This window comes from Chanos chanos, chromosome 10, assembly GCF_902362185.1.
Source record: "Chanos chanos chromosome 10, fChaCha1.1, whole genome shotgun sequence".
NCBI classification, from domain to species: Eukaryota; Metazoa; Chordata; class Actinopteri; order Gonorynchiformes; family Chanidae; genus Chanos; species Chanos chanos.
Window position 1 is genome coordinate 9,700,358 of NC_044504.1, and position 11,958 is coordinate 9,712,315.

The window sequence follows — 11,958 nt, forward strand, 5'->3', positions numbered from 1 at the left end:
GTTCCATTTTTTTAGCATCAGGATGAAAGGATCAATAGGTCAGGGGTGTCTGTTATTTAACTGTATATGATATTTCTTGTATGAACCGAACACCAAGGTCACATTGAAAACAAAATCAAAGAAGTTGCCATAACCTGATCTGTTAGTGTATTGGAATTCTCAGGTTTTACATATGTATGCCAAATAGATTATTTTGCCTGTTCACGTCATTGTGCTCCTATGGTACTAAGGCTTAGACTGAGTGCTGTGGACCAAAACATGTCAGTTCCCTGAGTCAAAGATTTCACAGTTGGCAAGTGAGTTCTGGTCCAAATATCTATCTATTAAGATGTAAGTGGTATTCAGAAATAGTGTTTCATGTTAACTATGTTCATGTTTAGTTTAAAATATCCTTTGTGCAATTCAGTGAGTGGTTTGTAAATCTGACATAATGAAACTGTAAGTGTTTACAATAGCCTTTCAAGAGTAAAACAGTGATCATTTATTTTTGACCTCAACCAAAACATGAATATATATACACACATGTACGTACACAAACTGTTACCTAGTTTTGGTGTTTGATAGTGTTGTTAAATAGATGTAGATTAGAGTTAACTACCTTATCTATGACAATATGATTGCATTATTATTTTTTTAAACTCCGGATAATAGTAATGCTTTTATTTATTTTGCCCTCTTGTTCTTCAGTAATATTCTGTAAGACAGAGAGACTTATGCTTGTGTATTATCTGCCAAAACATGTATGATTTTTATCACTACAAGAGGTGATCATGTTAGTATTAAAATCATATTCAAAAGAGACTATGTTTTTATTTTGAAACATGTTATGATGACTCCGTACAAATATAAGCATAGGAACAACCTGCTTGTGCTTCTTTAGTAACTGATATGACACATTACAATGAGCAGCTGGTGAATTTAAGTCTCTTTCCTGGAAGACAGTGCACTTGTGTCCTGTGATCTCTGCTTGAAATAAAGCTCCCATGGATAGTCAGTCCATCTGACATAGATTTTCTTGATCTCCTAATGTTCAAAGGTATCTTATCAGTTTTTCACTGGTGCTTCAGATGGCATGTTCTCATTTTGCCTGCTCCTGTTTCAGTCCTGTACTTGCCAGTCTTCCCTGATTCATCAGTGCATCCCCTGTCTTTTAAGCATTTAGCATTTCTGCTGGGGATAAAAGCTCCAGTCTAGTATAGTTTATGTTGACAGAACTGATTTGACGTTCCTAACGGTTTTGGTTTAGGAATGGAAATAGCTCTGCAAAAATCTTTTCCCTCTTCTTTTTAAGTTTCTAATAACCATATATACTCTGCACAAACAAGTCTTCATTGAGTCAGTAACATATTAATTCTAATACCTTCATAGACAGTGGCACTGTATCATGAGGCTATGGTAGTGCACTTACTTGAGACACTATATTAAGGGTTACGTTCGGACAGCTTTCTGAGTTACATGGAAAATAGAAATCTTACTCGCTGTACACTTTGAGTTTATTACATCTTACAGGATGATACATATGTTGACCTGCCTAAAGATATATTCTGACAGCTGCTCTAACGGCATTCATCGTAACTGCTCAGATGGGACTTCTCTGTCTTCTCGTTCAAAGAAAGAACAAAATAAATGGAACATAAAAGAAAATCCGAGCCTGGGTTGCACTGACTGCGTAACTAAAAGTACGTCCTAGTACAAATGGAGCTTCACCACTTTATCACAGTTCACATTAAATTAAAACAAACAAACAAACAAACAAACCTGATACAGAGAAAAGAGAGAGAGAACAATGAAACGAAGGCCTTGTACTGCAGTTATCATCCAAAATTTCCCAAGATCAGTATAGAGGGGTTGGTTTAAAACGGTGAAAGTCTCCGAACCTGAAAAAGTATCCTTGCCTGATTACTGGTTGCATGCTGTTCTCTTTAATTAGCTATGATTTGGGTGTTATGGTGCATACAGTAACTACTCAATGTGTGAGGCAGTTTGACTGCATCAGGAAAGATTTCATTGCTGTGCAGAAACACCCATGTTCTATTTAGGAGAAGATACAGACATAGAAGACTCAAAAATAGGAACAGAGAGCTGCAGTGGATAAAATGTCCCATTTTTTTTTCTTAGGACTTGTTAATCCATTTCAGAAGGAGATTGCAGACTTGAAAATGCAATCAAGAACGTTCTACTTCATGATTTATTTTGTCATTGTCTCTCTGTAGCTTTTAATAAAAAATATGGTCAGGTTTCTGTCTTTTGGCAGGTACTTTGTGTAACTTCAGAGAAGTTGTCCCATTTCTTTTATCAGAGGTAAGGGCAAAAACACATTAAAAAAAAACAACAAAAAAAACAACAAAAAAACAGAATCAATGGATTGTGCTAAAGTATAAAAGGGAAAAATGTAATTCCCACATATAATCCTCAATACTAAGACATTTTGGGGAAAAAAGCAAAAAAAAGAATGCTTAGGTTTCTGGGGAAATAGCTATATATAAACAGTTCAATCGCTCTAAAAAGACACAAAGGTAAGAGCACACTGAATGGTCTTCCAGACAGGAGTCAGACAGTCCACCTTGCCCCAACCCGAGAACAGATGCAGGGGGACAGGCAACAGACTGCAGGAGCTATCACAGCAACTCAGTGAATGGTTGACTCTCAGCTGCAATTCTTTGGTTCCACAGATGCAAAAATACATTCTTATTTACAACACATAATTTCTATTAAGATAAAAAAAAAGAGGGGGGTCTTCAGCATTGGTTAAGTGTTCATGCATAGAAATGTATCAGCATCAGTATCTTAAGAAGTGATCATTTTTAAATATGTTTGGGGAAACTATAGGAAAATGAGAAACAACATAAGGCACGTATACAGATTGAAAATAACACACTGAATTGCTGAAAAACTTTTATTTTTAATGAGTTAATCCAGGCATTCTTGCAGACATCTGATGGAAAAATTCCAGAATTTTCACCAAAAAAAAAGACATGTTCTTTTACAGAACAAGTAAGTTGAACATGACACTTCCAGCAATGTACACACTCCAAATTAGTATGTCACTACCACTGTAATACCACAGTTCATGACACAATGTCAACAATGAACAGCAATTTCATTCCATCCATTCATATGACACACACAGGAATAATGCCACTGTTTGATGCTTAGCATCCTATACATTTTTCTGATTAAGAAGAAACAGTGTTTTTGCGGTTGGATTGTCTAAATAAATCTTCAATCCTTTTTTCCCCTGTGTGGAAGTTCTTCCTTTTCTTTTCATTGCTAACAATGGACCTGGATACCTTTTAAACTCTTTCACAAATCTGAAATTCATTATTTCCCTTGTCCTAGGTTTTTTTTTTTTTTGTTAAACATGAAACACTAAGACTATATTAATCTTAATTCTTGGCCAGAAAATTGCAGCTGACTAACCTGAAATATGAGAATTTAAACTTGTTGAGACAATTTGTCAAACTACCTCTGTGATACTGGACTCTAAGTAAACACTTTGTTATTCCATATTTGAATAAGGTTAGGGGCAAAAACATTTATTCTTTTAGTAACAAACAGCATTGCAAACATCTCATATGCATATAACTTTCACAATATGCAATAGTACTAGTATGTCTTTATACCTGTATTTTCCAATATAGTTTTTTTTTTGTTTGTTTGTTTACTTTGCCTTAACATAGAAATAGTGCCATCAATATGGGGCATATTTAACTTTCAAAAAGTGTAAAGAAATGACCTCACGCTCAAAGTGTTGATGCTTATTTTCATGTCTAGTCACCAAATGAGCTAAACATCAGGAATATATAACATTTCCCCCATCAATCAACCCTTCCCCTCTCCTAACACATTCTTAAACAGCTCCATATCAAAATGACTACACTTTGGGAACTAGTGCAACAGGGAGAAAAGCCTGGTCGTTTGTGACAAGGCAGGCACAGGATAAAGTTGAGAAATAACACACTCTAGAGTTGCTCCAGAGCACTGGCAGATAGTTTAAGGCCATTTTGAAATGACAGAGAGTTAGCAAATAAAGCTTGAGGACCAAAAACCATCTCGTTGTAAAGGTGGCGACGACAGTTACTGCTGTGTCATCTTCAGTTGCCGAGCTGCATCCCCCGCCCCCCCCCCCCTCCCCCCGCCCCCATGTCCGGATGAGAATGTCACATCTCTCACTCGCTTGCTTTTTTTTTTTTTAGTAAGAGGGTGGAAGAAACATTAATGGACTTTTTTTTTTTTTCAGTCATCCCCTGTGTTTGCCTAGTCCCCAGGACATGTCCTTTAGAGCAGCCACGAGTCAGGACTGCTTAAGGCGTTTCCTGGGCAGGCCAAAGGGCGGGCACTGCGCCGATGCCAGCGCACGGAAAGCCTCTGCCACTAAGTGAGGATGTGACTGGATCATTGACTTCCAGCCGGCAGTCTCCATTATATCTGTCGCATGACTGAAAACAAATGCCAAAGCAATTAATGCATTAACGCATTAAAAAACAATAAGAACAAATGTGGTCCTACTTTAATCTGGGGATCTTACGGTTTATTTATGTAAACCCAAAGTCTTTGCTCTGTCAGGACGGATATCTACCCATATACTGAGGTATTACTGAGGGACTGACAATAAACGCGTGGTTAAAAAAAAAAAAAAAGAAAGGAAAAAAAAAAAAAAAGAAGTGTGAGGCTTTTTATTGTAACACTCCAGGAATGTGCTCGTCTCTGAAAAGTCTTACTATATTAATAACACGGATACAAAGATATGGAGCCTCAGGAGCAGCCAAACAGCACTGTCTGCTGATACTAAAACAATGAATTCTAAAGCATCTTCTGGAGACAGATAAGGCTTTGCTATTAATCTTGTGTCACCATATAAGAGTTAATTACATACTTGCTATTCCAGTTTTTTCCATCTTTACAGCCCAGCTGTCTGAGGACACTGCACCTATGGAGACAAAACAAAACAACAACAAAAAAAAAAAACAAAAAAAAAAAAACAGCATAAGCATTCAGAGTGGTAAACAGTGGTGGCAGCAGAAATTTATCAAGTGGAGTTTTTTTAGTGATGCTTACCTATTGATAAAATCTATGGCTTGTGCTTTAAGCTGCTCAGCGCTGTGCAAGTCTGCCAGGATGAGGGTGTCGGCCACGTTTTCCACAGAGAGACTGTTACACAGAGCCTCTTCACACATAACCTTTAAACGCTCTAAAGCGTACTGGTTAAGGTGAACAGCATAAAAGAGACAGAGAGAGAGACAGAGAGAGAGAGAGAGAGAGAGAGAGAGAGAGAGAGAGAGAGAGAGAGAGAGAGAGAGAGAGAGAGAGAGAGGGAGAAAAGATCCTTCTGTCAAACATGATTTCATGACCAGAATCAAGGCGTTTATGAGCTGAGGCTGCACACAGTGGAGGACTGGTTCATCTGATATCTAAACACACTGGGTGGGATAAGAATCTGGGAGAGGTCAAATGGTACTAGCTATCTCAGAGGAACACGGAGATTTTTTTTTTTTAAGAATACGTTTTCTTAATGCTTCAATACAATTATCACTCATAAAATGAGATACTGGTTTAAGTGTAACTGTGTTGAACTGGCTCTACAGGCCCAGCAAGTTCCCTCTACTGACTTGACCAGTGGGCTGAATAGCTGTACAACAGGTGAATACCTGGTTTTCACAAATGTGTCACATTCTTTACGTCCAGTAACACTGCTGAAGACTTCTAAAGGTTACATAACGGCATTTCTCACACGGCAGAGGAAGAGGCTGGGACGAGTATAAAATGGTGCCAATAAACGCCGAGCTTTTGAGCAAACACGATCTTACTATGTAAATATTTCTAAAATGTTTCCAAGGATACAAAACGTCAGGTCGATCAAGGTCGTGCGCCTATCTCACGCGAGCTGTGCTCCTGGTGGAAGATTATCACCTGTTTCCAACACTTACTTTATCAGCTGCTGCTAACAAACTGTCGGCCATTTTCTCCAGATTTGGTGCTTTTCCCGTGTAAATGAAGCCCATCATCTCTTTGAAGACGTCGGGTTCAACATCGCTTATGTCCACCCGGTTCTGTCAAAGAGACCGCAGGTGGAAATTTATGATGAGAAAAACCAGAGATATAATAGCTGTATTGAAATTAATCACAGCATGTTTAACTTAGTAAGGCAAGAATAAAACATACCTTTTTACTTTCTTCCATTTCGTGTTCAAACATAGCATTGAAGACTGGGGACCTTGCTGTTAAAGAAACAACACAATCTGTCAGCAAAATTAAACAAGTGTTTTTTTTTTCTCTTTAGAAAACATTTCGCTCACTCTGTGAGAAGGGTCAGTTTTAAATAGCAGCGCTGATATGGCTAATGCAAGCCAAGAGGGAAAACAAAATCTGTCTCCAATCTCCATGGAGCTACAGTCACCTGGGCTTGGGGGCTGGATTAGGGTAAGGGAGGAAGAGTTTACCTGCCAGGATGGATTTGTGAGCTTTGAACTCCTGTCCCCCGACATACAGACTACAGTCAGTGAAACGTGAACACTCCCAGAGGCTCCCAAGGTCGTCTGACAGCTGGCATTCCGGAACCTTCAGCATGTTCATGTTGGACTGACCAGAGATGTTCACAGAATCCAGGACCACGCTAACCTAGAGAACAGGTATCGTGTATATGACATGGAAGAGAGGAAATATTGAAACAGCAGGTGGGGAAAAAAAAAAAAAAAGAGCTCTTTGTGTTCTGACGTACACTGATGCTTTGAAATTATGCTGACACATCTGAATACAAATGGATTCAGTTCCATTTTGTATTACATCCAACAGTTCAGTCGCTGTGTCAGGGCCAAAAAAAAGAAAAAAGAAAAAAGAAAGACACACACATGCACACACACATCAAGACAAGCCTGCAGTCGTTAAACAACGCCACTTTATCACCCAAATTTATCTGAAGAACTGTCTAATTAATGAAAAACATTCTATCTGCAATTTGCATCTAATTTGCTTTATGAAATTGCCAATTTCCCAGCAAATGTTAAACCTTGCTACAGATCCCATCAGGCATGCTGGCATTTTTTCCAGCCAATACTCTCATAATTGTGTTAGAGCAAATTTATTGGAGGTTTCATTTCATTTGTACCTCTAAGTAGGTGTTTTATTTTTTATTTTTCCTCCTATATTCTTGCTGGAAATCCTGGTCTATCGCTTACTGAAATATTCATAGGACATTAATGGATACAGTGAAGCTGAGAAACCTTGATTAGCTGGTCTCAATCAGGTAGTTCAACATTTTACAGTTCATTCAAGGTTGTGCGATAAAATCAGCCCTGGAGTCATGAACACAAATATGCATTTTAAAACCACTTAAAACTGGTGGCTGCAATGTTTGACCCCTTATTGCTGGGGCACGAGGAACTGGCACAGACACAAAAGGAGCCACTGAATGCCTGCTTTTGATACTGATACCAGCTTTGAACTGAATCTGTATTCAAATATTGATTTGGCTATGACCAAGAGCATGCACCTCAGTCAAACTGATACTGTAATCTGGAGCCATCTGAAAAACCACACTCTGAGCTTTGAATTCATTCAACAGTTGGCTGCCGGCTGACCATCCGAGGATAACTAATCAAGTTTTATGACGTGTCACAACAGAGTTGATTGTTTTTTAAATAAATGCCTGGTTAGCGTGGGCTTGACAAAACACAGACATGCCCTTTTAGTTTTTTCTGGTTTGCAGATTAGACAGAAAATGGAAAGGTTTTGTTTTGCTATCACACAGACAGCCTTGAATATGAGTGACGGAAAACCCTATTAAATGCTCGCTGATTTACCTCACAGAATAGAGTGAGCTTGTCATCCGGCAGCAGTCCGTTTGCTTCGTCAAGCAGAAAATCTCTCCTAATAAATTTCTTGAAGCCCCAATCTTTCCCTTGGACGAATCGATAGGCTCTTTGGCTTTCTGCAATGAAAAGTGATGATCAACTTGAAGAGGTTTTGCACTTGTGAAATAAATCAACGGTAGCTGGAGTATTTCTGATATCACTTATTCTAAAAGAACCAAAAAAACTATGCATCTTGAAATGGTACAATGGGGAAAAAGACAAGGGACTACTGTTACATTTATTTCGATATTTTAAAACACTTGGATATTTACCCATTGCTTTGGTCTCCTCTCTTTTGGCATTCAGTAAGGAAAATTTGAACTTTGCTCGAACTTCACTTTTTGGACAACTAACAAGCAGTAAATACAACGACAGATAATCTTTACTCTCGTCATCGAGCCCCTTTGGATTTACACGCAGGCACCTGGAGGGAAAATACACAAGATAGCATTCAGACAGGCTACCATCCTGTTCGCTGAGCTGGAGCTAAATGCATATATAAAGTACTTTTGTTCTACAACTAAACGAAAGAGCTTAAGTGGGACTCAGGTAAGTACGTTTCAGGAGTGAGAATCGGCACAGCACAGACGTAAATGAAAACATTCGTACCATTTCATTTTATCATTGGGGCCTGATGAGAAAGTGGAACTTTTCAGAACCTCGCCCATCTCTTCTCTACAAAAGCTGAAGTTGTTTATGGTCCACATGTAGGAAAATTTCACTACTTTCACCTGAAATATGATATACACACACAAAGCAATTGTTCATCCATCCTAAATTCAGCCAAGTCTATAATATACCATGAGATTGAAACATTTCTGTCAGCAGGCATGAAAACAATGGGGCAATACTGTGGAGGCACCACACATAATTTGTTGTGACTGTACTATAGTTACTAAATGGAAGTGGTCAGAAAAATAGCACGTAATTATTCAAACTGTTTAAGAAAAAAAAAAAAAGACAGAACATTCACTTTGCTATAAACACTTTGTTTTGAAAAAAGCAATGTTCCGTGAATGTTCACAACCACTAGATACTGCAGTTGGATTTGGCTCATTTTACTTTGTTTGACTGATAACGTGTTGACAACAAGGTGAGGCACAACTTGCAGGTTACACATAAACAGATCTTCCTTTAGTTCTTAGCACTATACAGTTTGACCCTTCAAGAGAAAAATACATAGATACCCTACACTACATTTAATGAAGCATTAAATGCAGCCTATTTACCTAAGTCATAGCTCCATAAGAGAGACATTCATTTGGAACGTGTCTACAAACAGGTTGTCTGTCCTCCAGGTAATAATAATTTGTGGAAGCAGTGGTGTCATAGCTGACATGACTGTGGTAACAACTGTCTTACCTGTGTATAACACCAGCTCTCTGCCACGGGCCCACTGGACATCTCCCCCGGGGGAGGGGGGGTGGGAACACGTGACATCGTCAGCATACCCCCCTCCAAAAGAAGTGCCGACTTCCCTTCAGCTTTCACCAGTTAACCTTCCCAGAAAAGATAATGCAAGCATTGTTTCAGAAAAATACACTGCAGAGATTTTCTGAAATGTCTTGACCTGATCTATTAAACCCTGACTCAGCCATTAGCACATCATTTTGGGCTAAAATGAGTCACTGCTAACTAACAGTGCCTAAATTCAAAAGGAAAAAAAAAAAAAGAAAGAAAAAGAAAAAGAAAGAAAACCTCTCAGGTGGTAAAGCACAAGAGGAAATGAAAACCACTTTACGTCAGAGATCAGATGGCACAGGGGAGTACTGATGTCAACTTCAGGAGAGTTCTCAAAAACAGGAATAATATACTTACAGCAGCTGGAAAACACTGCCACTTGAATCATGGGAGAGGATAAACACCCCCCCCCCCCCCCCCCCCCCCCCCAAAAAGAGCTATAAAACCTTAATTAAGTCTGTTTACCAGAATTTTCTTTCCCAAACAATATCTTTGGGTTTCAGTAGCCTGTCTGAACAAGCCTTTTACAGGCCTAGACATGCCCCTGTTTCTGAGGTAGGAGACAGGTTTCAGTCCTAACTTACTTTTGGGCTACTGATGCAATGGCACTTTACATGTAAAATGCATTAAAATTCATGCCTTTATCGAACAGAACTTCAAGTGTAGCCAAAACTGTTCATCTTTCCTTTAACATGTGATTTTGAAGAGGAAAAATAAAATCATTTATGGAGGTACAAACATTTCACATGCTCTACAATGTACATGAAAGCACACTTTGATGAGTCTCTGTAATTCAGTGACAGCACTGAAATATTAAAGTAAGAGTTAATGCTTTTAAAGGGCTTACCTCTATTGTTCTGAACATTTTTTGGTCAACATTTACTTATAAACGCAAGAACTTCAAATATGATCAGAGCTATTGTTAACAACTTCTTAATGTGTCTGACAGGTAAACATGTTATAGACTTTTATCATTTGGTAAAGAATCAGCAATCAAGTTACTTCACTACATCAATTCTGTACTCACCAAGTACTGAGAAAGCCTTATATCTCATGCTATTACTGATGCTAATTCCATGCAGACACTGAAAGGTAACCAATTTAACCAGTCTTGAAGGGTTGAATTTCACTGTGCATTACAATATGGCTCCAGGTCGGCTGTTCCCATCCAACCTGCAGACATGAGGCATGTTACAACACAGAAGTATAGCTTGATATTGCTAAACCGATAATCTCTGAGAAAACAAAGTCATCGGGCAGAAAGAATTCAAATAACCGTAGAGAGAACCGATCACGTCTCAATGATCCACTTTCCGATCAATATCACGAAAACACAACAGACTGTCATATTAAAAATTCAACTGGGGAAATTCGTTCTTAAACTGAACATTTCATCGAACTACAATTTGTCAGTCTGACTTTAAAGAGTTTAATACCGCCGAAACCTTTGGGGGAAATAGCAGTGTCAGACAGCCAACTCTCGCCATATGTTACTGAGATTAAAAAAAAGTTTAATATTAGAAAACATTAAGAGAACTTAATTGTTCTTAAAAGCAGAGCTTGTCAGGTGTACCATGACGTTTAGGTTTAAGAAACAAAACGTCAGCACATGCGTATTTCTCAAACTTCACTTAGTTAACAACTTAGCAAGTGTTTAGGCAAGTCTTCACATGAACCGAGGCGTTAAATTGTTGGATAATTTAGGCAGTTGGCGTAAATTCCGCGAATCAATGACTGGGTGTCAGCTAATGTAACAACACCTACTGTCTTTTAGATAACGTATGGGTTCTCATTGTGATGAAACAAGGCTAGCTTAGGGCGTTCTTATCTGGCTTTTATTAAGCGTCTTAACAAAGTAGGCTACTATTCTCGGCCTGTCCATCATCTACTAAGTGTAACCTATCAGAGTAGCCAGCTAAAAGAACTATACTGTAGGCAAAACGAACTTGGGGCCCAAAATACATCAGAGACACACGAGTATCCATAGCTCATATTATTAAACATTGACTGAAAATAAGGCAGTGACAAGTCAGTATATAGAAACAAAGGTGATTTCAGTGAGACCTGTGAATAACGAAGCAGTATATCTTTTGTTTAAGGTAGCTAGCATCTCAAGTTAGCTGTGTTAGCTATTGATCGGATAGATGGCTAGCAAGCTAATATGCTACGCTAAGTTATATCCATAACACAGACTAAAAACATCATTTTGGCTACAAACCTTTCATTTCCATGTTTCCGTTAATACTGTATTAAAGGTGTCATCCAAGTCGTATTTATTAACTGTTCTAAAATATACGGTTTTTGGGGAGTCTTGCCCGGGTAAGCAAATGTTTAGCTTAGTTACCTTAATTCGGCACCAAACCAACAAAGTTAGCGAAGCTAGCCTACTAGGTTAGATATCTTGTATCCATCGAGGCGAGAGGCAGAGCAGTTCAGCTTTTCAGCAACTGAGACATGCGCAGTCGCTAAAACTTTGTTTCCTGCTTTCAACGTCAAGGGTTTACCAATAGCTCAAGTGTCACTTTGATTCAGTTTGGAATCCCCTACTTCAGGATTTTCTAGAGATATTCGTTGTTTCGTCAGAAACGATTCTGTGTTAATTAAGCAGGTTTGCACTGTCATTTGGTCGAAATGTTATGCGCTAAAT

General features: G+C 38.6%; 1 protein-coding gene across 1 annotated transcript; it reads right to left on the reverse strand.

Moving 5' to 3' along the window:
* Window positions 1–2,882: 2,882 nt before the first annotated feature.
* Window positions 2,883–11,728, reverse strand: spopla (speckle type BTB/POZ protein like a). The gene is made up of 12 exons (XM_030787086.1): window positions 11,530–11,728; window positions 10,339–10,484; window positions 9,213–9,349; window positions 8,460–8,581; window positions 8,123–8,274; window positions 7,800–7,927; window positions 6,441–6,618; window positions 6,163–6,218; window positions 5,928–6,050; window positions 5,059–5,201; window positions 4,877–4,930; window positions 2,883–4,439 (listed from the first exon to the last, which is right to left on the reverse strand). Exons 3-12 carry the CDS (start codon window positions 9,297–9,299, stop codon window positions 4,295–4,297), a joined length of 1,188 nt encoding a protein of 395 aa, XP_030642946.1. The 5' UTR covers window positions 9,300–9,349; window positions 10,339–10,484; window positions 11,530–11,728; the 3' UTR covers window positions 2,883–4,294.
* Between the last annotated feature and the right edge of the window lie 230 nt (window positions 11,729–11,958).

Bases quoted from the DNA above. Each gene is read 5' to 3' on its own strand.
- spopla (XM_030787086.1), bottom strand. From the start codon at position 9,299: ATGCTGACGATGTCACGTGTTCCCACCCCCCCTCCCCCGGGGGAGATG. The intron at 6,051-6,162 runs GTATGTTTTATT...TCTCTTTGACAG, and splicing joins AAATGGAAGAAAGTAAAAAG to AACCGGGTGGACATAAGCGA. The intron at 4,440-4,876 runs GTATGTAATTAA...ATTTGTTTTCAG, and splicing joins GGAAAAAACTGGAATAGCAA to TCATGCGACAGATATAATGG.